Raw genomic sequence first — 19,247 nt, forward strand, 5'->3', positions numbered from 1 at the left:
ATGACATGAAAGCAAATTCTTGTTACTTCTGAAAAAAAAAAATCTTACTGATCAGTAAGAGATTCATCTGAAATTGTCTTTATTTCTGCTGTATGTTCTTTGTTTTGCTCCCTGAAACCAGTCTTTAGTTTTAAATCCTCATTGCACTACAATAAATGCCTGTTTCTTGTTTACTGTGACTTCCAGTTGACCACCTATCAAAAAGTCAAAATAGGAAGAAGAATTAAAAGTTCACTGATCAAGATGGTCAGGATCTTGAAGTGCCAGGCCATTCTATAAAAACAGGATTTTTCCTTTGCGTTGACTATCAGAAATAGATTTTAAGAGAAAGAGGGTTGATATTAGGAAACTGAGAAGAACTTTAAAACTATCAGGAAGCCTCTAGGGAAAAAGTATACAATTAATTTGATATTTACACTACATTATTTTTAGGAAAATGGAGCCATTTTAAAGAATGGTAGACAAAAAGGAATAATGTGTATATAACATATAATGCCATTGATTATACTGGAAGTGCTTTAAAATAAATTTTAAAACTTTAAAAATAAGAAAAATATTTTTAAGATCTTTCACTTTAAAAAAATTATTTCTACCAAATGTAATACCATTTGTTTTTGTCTACTGATTCTAGGATGGTAAATGAGCAGCTACAGCAGTCACTTGATGATTATCAGCATCGACTTTCCTTAAAAAGAACTGAACTTGAATCAGCCCAAGCACAAGTTAAAATACTGGAGGAAAAAATAGGTACATGTTCTTAAATTTTGTTTTTCCTAATCCTAATTTATGTTGTGTAACAAACATTTCTTTTCATTTATAGGTAAACTCCACCTTAAGATGACTTCACAGGATGAAGAGGCTCATGTAATGAAAAAGACCATTGGTGTTATTGATAAAGAAAAAGACATTCTTCAGGAGACTGTAGATGAAAAGACCGAAAAGATTGCAAACTTGCAAGAAAACCTAGCTAATAAAGTATGTGACTGTTAAATATTATGATCCAGCATCTGAACAGAAAAGATTATTTCATTCTGTTTCAGATATGCAATTCTTATTGCCCATGTACAAGTTCCTAAGACTCAAGGCCATATCTTCTAATATGTTTAAATTTCATTTTATCCCAATAATTTGAATCTTTTAAAGTTCTATTTCTAGAATATAGTTTTATCATACATGATTACAGAAAACTCAAGGAAAGAATTTAGATTCTTAGAGTGGGTAGAAATATGCCAGTATGTGAAATTTAATTGGGACAGAGAAATATGTTTACTTGCAGCTTTCTTTTATAGCATAACTTACATAATTGGATTTGAACCATATAAATGTGATAAACTATATTTTAAATTCGGCTGAAGACATTTCTGTATTAATGGGTTAGAATCTTATGTATTTTTATAATTTCTATAGGAAAAATCTATTGCTCAGATGAAGATAACAGTCTCAGAGTATGAATCTTCTATGAAGTAAGTAATAATGAAATAGCATCCAGCTTTTTTAGAAATTTTCAGTGAATGTGACTTTATCTATTTGAATAGCAATCTGGCAATAGCAAATTTTTCATTTTTTATTTTTCCTGTTTTTGCCGGTGGCACTTATCATTTTCTCAGTCTCCTGCATGGAAATGTTATCCTCTGTAACTTTCTCCCCTTCTCTGTCATCTACATCTAAACAGTTATGTCTTATAAATTACTCTTCTACGTACTTATTTTCTCCTTATTTCTGTTGTTTAAGAATAGAAAGGGCCCTATGCAGCCTCTAGTCATTAAAACTTAGATTACCTTAGTAGCCAGTGTTGAATTTATTCTACATCTAAACCTTTTTGAACACTGTTGTAAGTTTTATATTTATGTCTAGTCTCTCTACTTAAAGACAAAAGTCACTGATTATATTTATTTTGTATACCCTTACATATTATATTAGAAGTGGGGGCTTAAACAGTAAATAAATATTTGCCAATTGACTCATTTATGTTCTGCTTTAACACTTGAAAGTCTTCTGTTTTTGCTTGACTTTTGGAATAATAAATTTATTTTACAACTTTATTTGTGCATAATGATTGGTAGAGATCTAAAATATCTGCTTTACCTACTTAATCATCGTTTTAATGCAGTAGTTGTAATTTCTTGCACTCTTAGCATACTTAATTCAGAGTATAACAGTTTTCTTTTAAATGAACTAAGTTTTCTAAAAAACTTTCTTTATTATTGCCACACCTTGTAACAGCCAGCTAAAGGAAACACTGATTAATCGGGACCGTGAGATAAACAGCCTCCGGCGCCAGCTTGATGCAGCTCACAAGGAACTTGATGAAGTAGGAAGATCTAAAGAAATGTCGTTTAAGGAGAACAGAAGATTGCAGGATGATTTGGCTACAATGGCAAGGGAAAACCAGGTATGAGCACAATGCATAAACTGATAGTTTTATAGTGTACAATTTTACAATATATTCATTGTTTGCTAAATTTTAAAGCTCTGAATTTTAATTCTTTCTAAATTGTAATTATATAAATATCAACAGCAAAATAAACAATTCTTTAAGGAAAATGGGGTTCATAAGGATATTTTAAAATGGGAAAATAACACTTAGGAAAAGTTTTCCTTTTTTCTTGCTCTCTCTTATTTCCCAAATTCAGAAAGAGCTATTTGAACATAAATAGAACTCATTAGGTGCTACATTCATTTTAGATTTGTCTTCCACTTTCTTTTTATTTATTTATTTATATTGAATTATAGTTGATCCACAGTGCCAGTGTTAGTTTCAGGTGTACAGCAAAGAGATTCAGTTATAAGTACATATGAATATAAATATAAATATATATTCTTTTGCAGATTCTTTTCCATTATAGTTCATTACAAAACACTGAATATAGTTCCCTGTGCTATACAATAGGTCCCTGTTGTCCATCCATTTTATATATAGTGTGTATATGTTAATTTCAGTTTTCTGCTTTATAGGAAATCTCATTGGAATTAGAAGCAGCAGTGCAAGAAAAAGAAGAAATGAAGAGTAGAGTTCATAACTACATAACTGAAGTGTCACGATGGGAAAGCTTAATGGCTGCTAAGGTGAAAAAACATTGTTTAGGTTGGATTTAAGACTGATTTTTTTAAACTTTTTCATGATTCTTTATTCTGTCTCCTCTATTAGACATTAACACATGCAAGTGGAGATCTTTTTAGTTTCCCCACAGACCTTACTTATTATAGTACCTGCACTGATAGCTTATGCTTCCTGTATTAAAACAAAAATCCCAATGTGTGTGCATGTTTATGACATGAGTACTTCACTGAGTGACAGTTACTAATTTAGAAACAATTTAATTGTGAACCAGGAAAAAGAAAACCAAGATTTATTAGATAGATTTCAGATGCTCCATAACCGTGCTGAAGACTGGGAGGTCAAAGCTCATCAAGCTGAGGGAGAAAGCAGCTCAGTTCGGCTGGAACTCCTTTCTATTGACACGGAGAGGAGACACCTTCGAGAAAGAGTGGAGCTACTAGAAAAAGAAATTCAGGAGGTAATATATTCATTTGTCTTGTACAGACATTATTTAGAAAACATTCAAAGACACTTCACTGAAGTGAGGTTTAAGCATTGATAAAATCACGTTTGATGGTAATCTTTTGTCATTAATTCTGATAGTGCTTAAGAGCCCCATTACTTTTCTATTGTAGTAAAACATACATAACGTCAAGTTTACCATTTTAACCATTTTTTAGTATACAGGGGCAGTTACTACATTCACATTGTTGTGCAACTATCATTATCGTCTTTCTCCAGAACTTTTTCATCTTCCCCAGCTGCAGCTCTGTACCCATCCAACAGCAGTTCCCCATTCTCCCTCCCCCAGCCCCTGACACCACCACTCTACCTTCTCTCTGTGTGAATCTGACTGCCCTAGTGCCTCATGTGAGTGGAATCAGACAGTATTTGTCTTCTTGTGTCTGACTTATTTCGCTTGGCCCCAAGGGTCACTTAATCTCAAGGTTCATCCACATTGCAGCATGTGTCAGAACTTCTTTCCTTTTAAAGGCTGAATAATTTCCATTGTATGTATATATCACATTTTGTTTATCCATTCATCTGTCAGTGAACATTTGGTTTGTTTCTGTCTTTGTCCATTGAGAATGATGCTGCTTATAAACATGGGAGTACAGTATATATTCGAGTCCTTGCTTTCAGTTCTTTAGGATATACCCAGAAGTGAAATTGCTGGATCATATTGTAATTTTATTTAATTTTAATTTTTTAAGTTTAATTTTTTGAGGAACTGCCATACAATTTTCCACAGGGGCTGCTCCATTTTACATCTCCACCTGCAGTGTAAGGGTTCCAGTTTCTCCGCATCCTTCTCACCAACGCTTGTTATTTTCTTTTTTTTTTTCCATAGCCATCCCAGTGAGAGTGAAGTAGTATTTCATTTTGGTTTTGACTTGTGTCTTCTTAATGATTAGTAATGTTGAGCATCTTTTTGTGTGTTTTTTGGCCATTTGTATATTTTCTTTGAGGAGATGTCTATTCAAATCCTTTGCCAATTTTTTAATCAGGTTTTTTGTTGTTGTTGAGTTGTAAGAGTTGTTTGTATATTCTGGATAGTAATCCCTTATTAGATATGTGATTTGTAAAAATTTTCTCCCATCTTGTGGCTTACCTTGTCACTCAGTTTTATCCTTTGATGCACAGAAGTTTTAAATTTCCATGAAGTCAAATTTATCTCTTTTTTCTCTTGTTGCCTATATTTTTGGTGTCATACAAGAAATCATTGCTAAATCCAACATCATGAAGCTTTTTCCTGTTTTTTCTACAAGTTTTATAGTTTTAACTTTTTTTTTTTTAATGGAGGTACTGGGGATTGAACCCAGGACCTCGTGCATGCTAAACACGCGCTCTACCACTTGAGCTGTACCCTCCCCACATCTTTGATCCATTTTGAGTGAATTTTTGTATATGATCTAAGGTAAGGTTCCAACTACATTCTTTTCTGTGTGGATTTAAATAAGCCTTTGTCATAAGGACTGTCTAATAAAAAATCTCTTAAAATTTTGAGTTCAGTTAAATATAGGGACCCTAAGTAAGTTAGATTGATACAGAACAGCTGGCTATTTGTTCTGTTTTTGTTTTGTTGGTATAGTATTGTAGTCGGTCTTCATTTTTCAGAAGAAAATACTGATTATCTATGGTCATAGAATTACTAGGTACAGGCTGGAAGAGTTTTGAGATGCTTGGCAGAAAAAAACCTATTACTTTGAAAAGATTATTGGTAGAAAGATGGACATTAAAGGTGATTCTGGTGAGGACTCAGAAAAAAAGGAGAAAGCTATAGAGAAAACTTTTATTATTTACAAAATACATAAATCATCATGAATGGAATTTGTCCAGAATAAGAATGTTTCTTCTAGAGAGATCTCAGGTGGGATTGAGGAACATGTTATTAGAGGCTGGCAGAAACGTGATTCCTATTATAAAATGTTGGAGAACTTGGCTGAATTACAGTCTACTTTTAAGTGGAAAGTAGAACTTATAAGTGATGAACTTGGCTATTTAGCTGAGGAAATTTCCATGCAAAGTATGAAAGGTGCAACCTGGTTTCTCCTTGCTGCTATAGTAAAATGTGAAGGAAAGAGATAAATTGAGGAAGGAACTGCAAAGCAAAAAGGAACGAGGACTTGATGATTTGGAAAGGTCTTAGCTTATCCAGCTAGTGTGTTCTGGAGCCAGGGCCGAGTGTGTGGCTAAACAACCTCTTGGTAAATAGATTAGTTGTGTAACTCAAGAATCCAGTCGGTCACCTCAGCAGAAACACTGCCAACTTGGGCTGAAAGGGACAAACAGCAGGATGAAAAAAAGGAAGGCTGAACTTCATGGATCCTACTAGCAGAAAACAGGCCAACAGAATTACGAACATCTGTTCTCCTTCAAGAACGACTGCAGGTGGCCCAGAGACCAGCAGGGCTGCCAAAGGCAGTTCAAAGCTGGTGAGGCTGCTACTGCTCCCACACATCCAGAAGGCATGGGCCCAGGGGATGGGACTATTTCCTCCTTGATCCCAGAAGACAGAGCCACTGTCACTGAGGGCCAGGAGGTAGGGCTGTACCTGAGGACTGAGAAGGTAGGGCTGCCCTAGCAGGCCCAGAGGTCAAAACATCAAGGTGCACAGGTCATTATTTTTAGGCCCTGAAATCTAATAGAATTCACCCTGCTTGGTTGCAAACTTACTTTGGACTGGTAATTTCTTTTTGCCTCTATTTTCTCCCTTTTAGAATGGAACTGTTTCTTCTATGTCTGTTCCACCATTGTATTTTAGAGGGAGGTAACTTGTTTTCTAGTATCACAGATCTGTGGAAAGAGGAATTTTGCCCCAGGATGGACCATACCGAGAGTCTTAGCCCTTCTGATTTAGATGAGATAGAATGCTGGGATAGAGTGAATATATTTTGCACATGGGAGGACATGAGTTTTGGGGAGCTGGAGGGTAGGTAGAATTATGGCCCCCCAAAATATTTTGAAATCCTAACCCCTAGTACCTGTGAATGTGACCTTTTCTGGAAATAGGACCTTTGCAGGTGTACTCAATTTAAGATGAAGTCATACTGAACTAGGGTAGTCCGTATCTCAATGAATGGTGTCCTTGTAAGATAAATCTGGACACAAAAGACACGAGGGAGAATGCCAGGTGAAGATGGAGGCAGAGATTGGAGTGGTATGTCTTATAAGGCAAGGAACACCAAGGACTGCCAGCAACCACCAGAAGCTTGGAAAGAGGCATAGAACAGATTCTCCTACAAAACCTCCAGAAGAAGCCAACTCCACCAGCATCTAAATTTCAGACTTGTAACCTCCAGATTTGTGGGGGATACATTTCTGTTATTTTAAGCCACCCATTAATTTGCAGTAACTTGTTACAGCAGTCCTAGGAAACTAATACACTATTTCTGTAAGTTTTTCTATTAAGAGTATAATAACTAAAGGAATGTTTTTCAATCTTCAAACTAGTTCTTAGGAGAAACTATTATTTAGTTCTTCTGTTCTTTGTCATTGTTCATGTTCTTATGTGGCATGAAATTGACTTAGATATTGATGTTTAGTTTGGGGGGATTTTGATTAACTAATTCATTAATATTTGGAAAATCCAAATATTTACTTTTATGCAACTGTTGAACTTTATTAAATCTTCACAGCAGCGTTAGATTTTTAATGTTGATTCATTTCAGTAAACTTTGTTCATTAATTTTGGTTTTCAAATGTGGATTTCTTCCTAAACTCTAGAAGTAGACTTTATACCAGTATGTATGTATCACTCACAATTTAAATTGTGAAAAATTTTAAATGTGGATTTTTCTAGGAAAAAAGTCTTTATCAGTATTTCAAATTTCGCTTGTTATTTCACTTATAAAGTTGTGTACTATTATTAGGTTAAATTAAATTTAAATATGACTTTAGGTATTTAGTTTTAAAACAAACTCCATTTTTGAAATTCAGAATTTAACTAAAGGCCATTGAGGAGTGATAAGTATATATGTTACTTTTTCTTAAAAAGGCATTATTATGATAATTTATAAAGGAAAATTTAATAGAACTTTCATATTCACAACCCTAAAACAATAATTTTCATCTTCCAAATACATACATGAGGTTCTTAGTTACCATGATTAATAATTATACACAGTTTATTTTTTTAAACATTAAGTAGGCCATCTTTAAATAGTAGGCAACTTCATGAGAGTATCTTAAAATGTGCAAAAATTGGCTCTCATTTTTATAAAGTGAAGTTGTAGCTATACAGATTCAAGCCTTTAAAATTATTGGATTACTTTAACTTTGTACCTGTTTCTTTTTCTGTTTTCAGCACATAAATGCACATCATGCTTATGAATCTCAGATCTCATCAATGGCAAAAGCCATATCTAGTTTAGAAGAAGAGCTGAGACACCAGGAAGATGAGAAAGCAGCAGTCTTAAATGATTTGTCATCTCTTAGAGAACTTTGCATTAAGCTTGATTCAGGCAAAGATATTATGACCCAACAATTAAATTCCAAAAACCTTGAATTTGAGAGGGTAAGAACTTAAAGATAGTGTTGTAGCATACTGTTTTATTCAGCGCTACTCTGGTTGTTTTACTTTACCATGCACTGCCCAATGTATTTGTTCCTTTTTAAGTAGTGACTTGACTAAAAGACTTTGACGACTAGATTTGACTACTAGATTCTTTGCCAAGATTTCTCTGGCAAACATGGTGATGAAATGGAGTGCTGTTTTGGAGCAGAGGGGTATTTAGGAGAATATGATTCTTCTAAATAAAGAGTAGAAGCATATCCCAACACATTTTTTCTCGGTTTAAAAGTAAGGCTTAGATGAAGGATTGAGCAATCGTTGCTTCCTAAGTAGAAGATTTTTCCTGATAAATTCTTCTTAATTTTAAAAGTCAAGTTAGCTGAAACTTCCCATTCCCAATCTGAAGCATTAAACACCCCAGTGTGTGTTTTCAGACATGGGTATTTTCAGTTTTCACTCATTTAGTAGTAACTTTATATTCAGGCACTGAGGAGCTTCAGGACTGGCTTGACTATGTAATCAGAATATACATATTTAATAGACCAGAAGGGCCTCCTTGCTGATAGGATGGCCACATTTTAGGACTGTATATTAAGTACCCTGTCTTGATAAAATAGTGCAAAAGAAAACTGAGGCTTGAAGTAGGTCTTAGAGCCAAAATAAGCCCTTACTAAAAAGAGCAAAGATTATTTTGAAAATAAGGTGTTTTTCTTTTACTTAGAAAGTAGTGTAAAATCTTTAATCGGTACCCTAAATGAAGCAACTGATTTGTGTATAGCTCTGCAGATATTTTTTTAGAGTCAGCCTAAAATTGTACTGAAGTAATCTTATTTTGTTCTTCTTGTAGGTTGCGATGGAATTAGAAAACGTAAAATCAGAATCAGAGCTGTTAAAAAAACAACTGTCAAGTGAGAGACATACAATTAAAAACCTTGAATCATTGTTGGCTACAAATAGAGATAAAGAATTTCATTCTCATTTAACCTCCCACGAGAAGGATACAGAAATTCAGCTACTTAAAGAGAAGTTAACCCTTTCAGAAAGCAAATTGTAAGTGTAATAAATCAACTTATGTGGGGTAAATAGATTGTCACAAATAATTCTTCAATATGGATAAATTTTTGTAGATTTGTAGCATAAAACAAATGATAGAAAAATACTGGAGGAATAAGAAAAATTTTTTTCTATTTTTACAGGGGAGAAGGAGATAGGAGTGTGAAGGGTGTTATAAAACCGAAATATTTTACTTATGTGGCTGCAGTTTTTGGAAATGTAGGGGTTTAGTTCAGAAGAGATACCATGTTTGGAGATGTAATTTGTGTATCTTCACCACAGAAGTTATACCCACAGAAGAGAATGAGTGAACTTTAGAAAAATGCCTAAACTTGAGGAAGGAAGAGAGAAGTCAGCAAAGGGGCGAGCATTTCAGAATGGGGAGAGTGGGCTGTGTCGCATGCTGTGGATCAGGAAAAAGACTTCGGAAAGGCCATGAGATTTGAACCTCATAAGTATATCGATTACCTTTCAGGAGATTGATGATGGTGTCTTTTTAGGATGGAAAACTTTGGACATATTTTTGGAAGAAGGGAAGAAACCCAGAGTAGATAGTGCAAGTGGAATAATTAACTTTTAAAAGGAGTTAAAATATTTCTCTTTCTGAGATAGACGTCAAGAAGGAATCAATAAAGATACTTTACTTTTTTTTTATTTACTTATTTTATTTATTTATTTATTTTGGCAGAGGAGGGAAGTAGTTAGATTGATTGACTGATTGATTTTAGAAGAGGTACTGGGGATTGAACCCAGGACCTCATGCATGCTAAGCATACTGTCTACCACTTGAGCTACACCCTCCCACTACTTTTTTTTTTTTTTTTTAATGGAGGCACTGGGGATTGAACCAAGGACCTGTACCACTGAGTTTTACCTTCCCTGCAATACTTTACATTTTGATGTTACAGTTCATGTCTTCTCAGATTTGTATCTCCAGCATTGCTACAGTGCCTAGCACATATTAGAAGCTCAGTAAATGTTTGTTAAATAAATGAGATGAATGGAAAAGAAAACTTTGTGATAAAAGCTCCAGATGTTTATAGAATTATTGTTCAAAAGTCTTGATCTTCTCTTTTTTCATCCTTATGTGTCACTTCCATTTGTATTTATTAATAACAAAAATCAGTAGCACTTGACTCTCTATAAAATAGTATTTGTTACTTATTTATTTGATTTTTTAAATTTGTTTTTAAGAACTAGTCAAAGCCGGGAAAACACCATGCTTCGGGCTAAAATGGCACAATTGCAAACAGACCTTGATACTCTGAAAAGGCAGATTTCAACTGAAAGATATGAACGGTAAGAAAATATTTTTAGCATTGAACAGTGTTTTTATTTATTCCCTATACTATTCCAAAAAGGATTTAATATGGCTTACAAGTAATAAACTTTTCTTAGCATTAATATGTAAAATAAATTTCTTTGGTAATTCTTCCTGGAAAGGCAACAAGTGTTGTAGAAGGTAATATCACTACAATAAATAAAGTAGCAAGTATTGTATAAATGTTTCCTGTAATGTTCCTCAGGGCAAAATTAGGGTGTTATCTCAAAGGATGTAGTTAGGGAATCAGCAAGCTACTGTGGATTCTACAGGAGTCCAAACATCATGGTCCAGTAGGAGTTCCAAATGCAGGCAGACCCAGACACGGGGAAGGAAAGCATAACAGAAAATGGATTGTTTCACTTCTAACATTGGGAGTTTTGAGATAGGAAGAAGGAAGAGGACTAAATTTATGTGCAAGAAGAGGTGGGAAAGGTAGGGGCAGAAAGGAGAACCAGTCAACTTGGAAAATATATATTCAGAGGGGCTTCAAACAATCTCTTAAAGTATGTATTCCTTTAATTGAAATCTCCCTTATCCATAGCTTAAAAATGATTTAAAGACAAAGGATTTAAACTTAGTAGAAATATTAATTAATTGAGTAGGAATTACTTTAACTAATAGCAGTAACAGGACCTTTTATTTCTATGCCACTTTTTGGTATAATCTCTTATTTAATCTTCACTGACAGAGAACGAGCAATCCAAGAGATGCGTCGGCATGGTCTTCGCACACCACCCCTTAGCTCTACTCTGAGGTCTCCTTTACATTCTCCGGAACATGTAAACTGATTCTCAGAAAGGTATGTGTGTTACACCAAGGACAAGCAAAACTAGTCTATGGCTATAAAAAAAATCAGAAAGTGTTTTTCTGTGTAGGAGGAGGGGAGATCGCCTACAAAGGTGGTCAAGAACTTTTGGAAGTAATAGAATGTTCTGTATCTTGGTGAGGGTTACAAGGGTGGTATATAGAAGTTAAAAACTTGAACTGAACATTTATAGTCCATGCATTTTATTGTCTGTAAATTATACCTCAGTTGAAAAAGAGAAGACATCACAACAAAAATTAAATGACACTATGAGATATCACAGGGTCATATTTGATGAAGTGCCAAATTCAGGGTAAAAATAATAGGTAATAAAAGTGTGGACAGAGACACAGAAACAGGAACAGGTGGCACAATAGTCAGTCTGACAGGAATAGCAGGTTGCTGGGGTCACTGAGGGAGAAAGGCGCTGAGGGTAGAGTGGGGTATGTGGAATGTACCGAATGTGAGGCTGAAGAGACGGTAGACTTGATTCTCTAAGTCAGGGAGAGTCATCGAAGGTCCTCCTGTGTATAGGATGAGTACAGAGGAGGGGTAAAGATGGAAGGACTGTTCCTGGTGGATTAACTTCACAACTGTATTTGGGCCATTTTGGGGACAGTTGAAACCAGAGGCAGGGAGACCAGAAAGAGGTATGAAATGAATAATCAGTTCCAGATCAGTAAATAATATTGAAAGCTAGGATAGATTTTTAAAAATAAATTATAATATACGTACAGAAAAGTGCTGTAAAGGTGTTCAATGAGTTTTTACAAACTGAACACACCTGTGCACCCAGATTAGGAAACAACGCATGACCTCTCTTGGGCTTCCTTTAGGTCATAAGCCCTGCTCTAAAAGTAACTGTCCTGATTATTAAAAGCATAGACTCCTTTTGTCTGTTTCTGGACATTTTATAAATGAAATCTGACATTTCTGGCTTTTTTTTTCCTCATCAGTACCTTTGTGAGATTTATCCATGCTGCTGTGTGTACTTGTAGATTGTTCAGTCTTGTCACTGTATGGTATTCCATTATGTGAGCTTACCGCAATCCATTTCCTTGTTCTATTTTTGATGGGCACTTGGTAATTTCCAGTTTGGGCTATTACCAGTGGAGTTATGGTAAACATTCTAATATCTGTATGTTGGCGAACAGATGCGTACATTCCTTTTGAATATACACTTAAGAGTGAAATTTGTCAGGTCACCGGACATGCATGTTCGTTGCATGTCAGGTCGCTGGACTGTGTGTTTGAGCTTGAGTAGTTACTGCAAGGCAGTTTCCCAAAGGGGTTGTAAAGAGCTAGGACACATTTGGTTGAGGAAGGGTCCAGGTGATGTGCTGATTCATTGGAGATGGGAATGAATGGGAGAGAAGCATGTCAGACCCAGAGTTTGAAAGGTAGATGACTGAGGAAAATGCATGCTCATTGACAGAAATAGTAGTCAGTCCTTTCAAAAAAATATGCATTTCTTTGCCTCTTTCACTGGAAGTATATAGAAGATAATTAAGCACTCTTTGATGACTCTGAATCCTGACTGTGAACATTAGTTACGCTCTATGCATTAACATATTGATGCCCCCAGGGTTTATTGGTATTTGCAGGGCCTATGTTTAAATGTTTCCTAATAGCTGTGCTTTTTCTTTTGTGTTTGTGTGATTGAAACATTAGTTTTCCTTTTTCATTTTGAGGCTGGCTGCAGTCGCTGTGTCCTCACAACTTCTAAGCTGCCGCTTTCATTTGAAAGTGATTAGATGGAGGTTCAGCTTCTCATTATAAAACTTCGTAGGAGTTGTGACAGACATTTTTTTCATGCTTGGTTCACAGCTCCATTTTAAATCAGGGGTTGGTAAACTCAGGCCTTTGCGCCAAAGTCCACACCACTGCCTATTTTTGTAAATTAAGCTTTATTGGAGCATAGCCACACCCATTTGTTTACATGTTGTCTAAGACTGCTTTTCTGCAGTGGCAGAACTGAGTAGTTGTGACAGGGACCTTGTGGCCCACAGATCTAAAATATTTACTTACTAGCGTGCTTTTCATGTTATGTATCCCCTGGAAGGCTTACTTGTACACTCAAATAAGAGTGAAAAAAGCAAATAGTTCCTTAGTTTTATGAAAGTAGAGAGTCTTGACTCCCAAGGATCCCCAGATGTACTTTAAGAACCACTGATTTAGAACATAGTGGATTCCAGCAATCTCTAAAGCTGTGTGATGAATTAGAAAACTTTTAGAAACTGTAATAAAATATATATAACATGAATTTTTCCTTAACTATTTTTTTAAATGTATAACTCATTGACATTAAATTCACAATATTAAACAACCATCACCACTGTTTCCAGAACTTTTTCATCACCCCAAACAGAAACTGTATCCATTAAGCAATAACTCTCCAGTCCCCTGACTTCACCTCCCCAGCCCCTGGTAACCGCTGATCTACTTTCTGTCTCTATAAATTAGCCTATTCCAGATTTTCATATGAGTGAATTTACACAGTATTTATCTTTTTGAGTCTGGTTTATTTCATTTAGGATAATGTCTTCAAGGTTCATCTATTTTGTAGCGTGTATCAGAACTTCATTCCTTTTCATGCCTGAATAGTATTTCTTTGTATTTATACCACATTTTGTTTATCCATTCATCGGTTGATGGACAACTGGGTTGTTTTTACCTCTTAGCTGTTGTTAATAATGCTGCCATGAACACTGGTGTACGAATACCTGTTTTAGTCTGTTTTCAAATCTTTTGGGGGTACCTAGAGTTGCTGAGTCATAAGGTAATTCTATGTTTAACTTTTTGAATACTTAGCCAAACTTTTCCACATGATTGTACAATTTTACATTTTCACCAGCAATGTAAGAATTCCAATTTTCCAAATCCTTGTCAACACTTATTTTCCTTGTTTTAATTATAGCCATCCTAATAGATGTGGATTAGAAAGTGCCTATAATCATTAACAAATTCCCAGAGCATCCTAATGATGTTGTTAATTGGTAACACATTTCCATTTATATTTTCTCATATTGTCACCAAAACTAATTTTAAGGGATTTCCTTGCAAGTACCTAGAAATGAATATGAAATATTCATATCATCATATTTACAGTATCTCTCTAATAGTAAAAATATATAATCCAATTTTTTTACTGTTCTAATTACTGCATCTAACACATGCTCACTGAGAAAACATAAAATACAAAAGTATAAAGAAGAAAATCAAAGTCACTTTTTTTACATTTATTATTGGGTTAAAATATACATAAGGTCAAATTTATTGTTTTAACCATTTTTAAGTGTACATTTCTCTGGCAGTTAGTTCATTCAAGCTCTTGTGCAAAAATCATTTCTACCATCAATCTCCAGAACTTCTTCATCTTCCCCAACTGACACTCTGTACTCATTAAACAATAAACTCCTATTCTGTCCGCCTCCCAGCCTCTGGCAACCACTGTTACAATTTCTGTCTCTGTGAATGTGACTATTTTACGTACCTTATGTAAGTGGAGTCATGCAGTATTTGTCTTTTTGTGACTGACTTGTTTCACTTATTATAATGTTTCCAGGTTATATCCATGTCGAGCCTGTGTCAGAATTCCCTTCCTTTTTGAGGCTGCATAGTATTCCATTCTGTGTATGTAGCACACTTTGTTTATCCATTCACCACTTGGGTTGCTTCCACCTTTTGGTTATTGTGAAAATGCTGCTGTGAATATGAATGTACAAATCAAAGTCACTTTTAACCCTACAACTCAGAGAAAATAGCAATTAGCATTTGGTGTACTTCCTTCTTATGTTTAATTTGTAATAAACATACACACACATGCATAGACATATATATGTAATTTTAATAGAACTCATACTCGAAATTGTTTTTATCAGCTTTTTTGTTTTGTTTTGTTCTGTGAGGGTATTCCCCTTAATATTGTTGCATGCCTTTATTCTTACTGTTAGAGCATTTTCAAAAATGCCATTTTAAACCAGTGATTTAACAGTTCATCGAATATTCCATGATTCATTTAATCATTCTCCTCTTACAGGACATATAACCTGTTTCCATTTTTTCCTTATAAATAACATTTTACACCAATATTAGAGAACCTGTCTGATAATTTCTTCTTAAGTATGTCTTCCTAGATATAGAAAAAAATTACTTTCTTACTGTTTCCATTTTGTGATTTTTCATATTTTAATATGTGTGTGTTTTAATTGGAAGGGTGATTGGATAGCACATAAGTTCAAAATGTTTGAAAAAATATTTGTCCATCCCTAACATCCTATTTTAAGACTCAGACAACATAATTTACAGTACTTGTTTATAATTTTCCTAAACCTAGACATTGTATTATCCCTTCTTTTGAGTGAGATAACATACTGTGCTATCTCATTCCTTTCACTGCATATCACTCTTTTAGTACTTACATACTTTGATGTGGTTGGTAGTTTTGAAGGGAATATCTTTTTGAAATAGAGAACAGTACTTCTTAACTATTAAATATAACTTGATTATGGGCAAAGGTTTTATTAGAGACTATAATTTCAGTTAAGACATTACTGAATTTCACTTTTTCATGAATGTACTGAGTCATTATGTTTATCATTTTTTTCATAACCCAACTTTCCTCTCTTCCCCCTTTTCAGAATGATGCCTTTCAGTGAGTTGGCCAAATGGATTTTTTAAAGGGCAAACAGTAATGAAATATTTGAAGTACTTGTTCCTGAAAATCATGGACATTGACACAAATTCTACCTCTGTCAACTTTTATTTAAATCAATGAATATTTATGTAAAAAAATTGATTTAAAAGAACTATATCTATGTGTATATTTTCTTATATATGACAGAACAAAATATGTATTAATAGTGCTAACTGATGTTATATCTGTATTTTTATTACTCCTGACTTAAATTACTCCTCAAAGTGTGTTTTTACTGTGAATTAATATAATGTATTGTTCACATTATGCTTTAATAATCTTTTTCTTAATGAGCCATGATATATGTATGTAAATATTCTTACAGTACTTGTTTTTAAAGTGTATTTAGTTTCCATGCCTGTGTTTATAACGCGTATCTTTAACGCATTCACAAAGGTTGATCAACTTTAATGCTATGCTGTCATGTTTAGCTTTTTTCTTCTAAATGTAAAACTAATTATTCACCAATTTATTGTTTATCATTGAAGGGAATACATTCAGGTCTATTCTTATAATAGCAGAGGTCTTGATAAAATGATGGTTACCATACATAATTTGTTATTGTCGACTAGAAGAACTGTGAGGGGAAAGATTCATTTGTATTTTATATACCGTATTATATTTTATAATCACATGGACTCTTCACATAATATCAGTTCTATCAAAATCAAACAAAAAGCTGTATTTAGAATTTTGTAAAACAATAGAACAGAAATTTGGGACATTCTTCAGTAAATAAAATTCCTCACTTACTAATCTAAATTTGGGGTACAAAGGTATATGGGGTAAATACATTTTGTTAAAATTCCAATATGCATTCAATAATACCCAATAATACTTCTAAACCTGTACGTTATAATTTATCAGTCTTCCAGAATAGTATGGAAACACTGAACTGTGACAAATTAACTAGAAAACAGGTTTTTACAATTAATTTTCAAAGTTATAACTTTAAAGAATTTAGGTATATACAAATACTAATAAAAAACCAGAAGTATAAAATAGATTGTCATATAAAAACTAATCGTGTTTAAACCATACACATTTGAAGAAAATCCTGTTCTTAATGGATTTCATTATGATTAAAAAAAAAAAGAACTTAAAAACTAACATAGGAAAGTGGAAGACCAGTTATTTACGATACACTTTATTTCCTCCTGTGGCTCACTAAAGTGGAGTTTGTGTGCACATGTATGTACATAGGGGTGGCCAGTGTCCATTTTCTAAAACTAACTTTTTTTATGTTTGGATTATGCCCTTTTCAGTACCTTAGTGTACATTTGAATGTGATGTGGCATACTTTTGCACCATCTTTGTAATTTTATGTATTCCATCTCCTGTGTGTGAATTCATATATTATAGCAAAATACAAGAGAAATGGGGCTGTTGACAATGTTATATGGAAAATCCTTTAATAAATATATGTAAATAAAATAAATATTTGTCCCCACCTTTTCCCCCAAAGCAACAGCAAGACATATTTTGTTAGATATTTTTAATGTTTTCTATAATTTAAAAATGTATAGCTTCCTTGATTGTTATTTTCACAACCATGATACTATATTTTTAATTAGTTTTATCTTAAAGTACTGAATATTCTGACCTCTTATAGATGTTTTTAATTTGTTTTAAATAATTTTAAATTATGGAGCCTGACAGATTTTCCAATAAACTTTCCAGTTAATTTATTTTCTCTTTCTTACAAATAATTTTTTAATAATTTTAGCAATATTCATAATTCTAAAATTAAGTACAGTTTACTGAAATCAAATTTTAGCATGGATAAATCTCTGAACTCAGGTGATATATGGAGAAATCTGTAAACTCAGATGTCTGGCACTTTTTTTTTTTTTTTCTGACTTTCAGTTATTTCCAGTTAGTTCCAAATACAAGAAATGAAGTCAAAGTTTATGTTTGAAATCCATTTACAAAACGGCTAAACAGACTTTGTGTGTGTGTGTGTTTTTCTCTGTTATAAATACTGTTTATTGAGATCATTAATTATCATTGAATATGCCACCTGCTACCTCACCTTGTTACAATTTATCACACATCTGAGCTCATACCCCTCCCTACAGTTCTTAGAAAATATAAGTACCTGACTTACTGACTTACTGCCATTACTTCTATCATCAGTCTTTTTATGTCAGTATCTTCATGGAGCAGGCTTGCATATTGGAGTTCCCTGAAAATTTTTAATAAGGAACTGATTTCTGAAACCTTCATCAGTCCAAGTAAATAAGAATCTCTAGGAGTGAGGTGTTGGGCATTTTAAGAAAATTTCAGATTCTCTAGATGACTCTAATGTGCAGCCAGGATTTAAAATGCTAATTGAGAGACTGACCCACCAAATTGATTTCATGACCTGCTAATGGGACTCAACCTATATTTGAGAACACCACTCTAGGTCTTGTCATTACCTCCAAAACTCAACTTCCAGCATCCTACTCACTCCTTATTCTAGGTCACTCTATTTATTATGCCGCCAATTCTTTGACTCGACGATCTCTAGACAATTGATTCTATCACCTACCCTTCGTCTAAAAATCCATCACTCTCAGTTTCCTCTTTATCAAGCATAGACATCATTTCCTTGCATATACCCTAAATTCTCCCTTTCCTTGAACTGAAAACTCAAATCTTACTTGTATCCAATTACTGTAACTACTCTGCACCTGTACCTAAGAAGCTGAACATGGCAGGAAAAGAAATCAAAGATGCTGACTCTTTTCACTTGAAATGTGTGGCCCTGCAAATCAGGGGCCCACAACACCCTGTGAGAATGCTTACACATTTTCCTGGTTAATTCACACGTAATCTCTACCCTGTAAGTATTTCACACCTTCTCTGTACTCAGACCTTCTATCCTCCCTCCTCACTCTCAGCCTGCTCCTTTTTTCACTGAGAAAATGGAAAGAATGAGAAAAGTTTCTCAGTCACCAAATCTCTTAACACATCTGTGTCCATAGAACTTCCTTCCCTCCTCGTATAGCATGATGGGTCTCTCCTCCAGCTATTCCATCTAGTTGTGATCAGTATTCATTCCTTCTACCATTCAAAAGACTCCTGCAGTTAACCTCACATTCCAGTCATTTTTGCTCTGTAGGCTTGTTCCCACTTGCATACGTACCTCCCATTTCCACTTGCCCATTTTAAAACCCTCCTAAACCCTACCATCCCGTTTTTTGTACCCTTCATACCAAAAATTCCTTGAAAAGGGGTTAAATATACTCAGTTCATCCCACCTTTCCATCTTGAACTATTCTAATCATGCTTTATTCCAATTACTCCAGTCAAACCATTCTTTTCAAGGCC

At 34.2% G+C, this 19,247-nt stretch overlaps 1 protein-coding gene across 2 annotated transcripts in view; it reads left to right on the forward strand.

The window, feature by feature from the left end:
• CEP135 (centrosomal protein 135) overlaps positions 1–17,616 on the forward strand; it is a 62,034-nt gene extending 44,418 nt beyond the window's left edge. The window contains exons 16-26 of one of the 2 annotated variants that reach the window (XM_032497946.1): positions 632–747; positions 821–975; positions 1,408–1,463; positions 2,224–2,392; positions 2,956–3,066; positions 3,333–3,518; positions 7,848–8,057; positions 8,902–9,104; positions 10,302–10,406; positions 11,120–11,230; positions 15,877–17,616. In XM_032497946.1, coding sequence (XP_032353837.1) covers positions 632–747; positions 821–975; positions 1,408–1,463; positions 2,224–2,392; positions 2,956–3,066; positions 3,333–3,518; positions 7,848–8,057; positions 8,902–9,104; positions 10,302–10,406; positions 11,120–11,219 — 1,411 coding nt within the window. In that variant the 3' untranslated portion in view covers positions 11,220–11,230; positions 15,877–17,616. The remainder of the gene's footprint in view (positions 1–631; positions 748–820; positions 976–1,407; positions 1,464–2,223; positions 2,393–2,955; positions 3,067–3,332; positions 3,519–7,847; positions 8,058–8,901; positions 9,105–10,301; positions 10,407–11,119; positions 11,231–15,876) is intronic. The other variant, XM_032497947.1, reaches the window with a different exon arrangement.
• The last annotated feature ends 1,631 nt before the right edge of the window (positions 17,617–19,247 follow it).

Source organism: Camelus ferus, chromosome 2 (assembly GCF_009834535.1).
Source record: "Camelus ferus isolate YT-003-E chromosome 2, BCGSAC_Cfer_1.0, whole genome shotgun sequence".
Taxonomy (NCBI): domain Eukaryota; kingdom Metazoa; phylum Chordata; class Mammalia; order Artiodactyla; family Camelidae; genus Camelus; species Camelus ferus.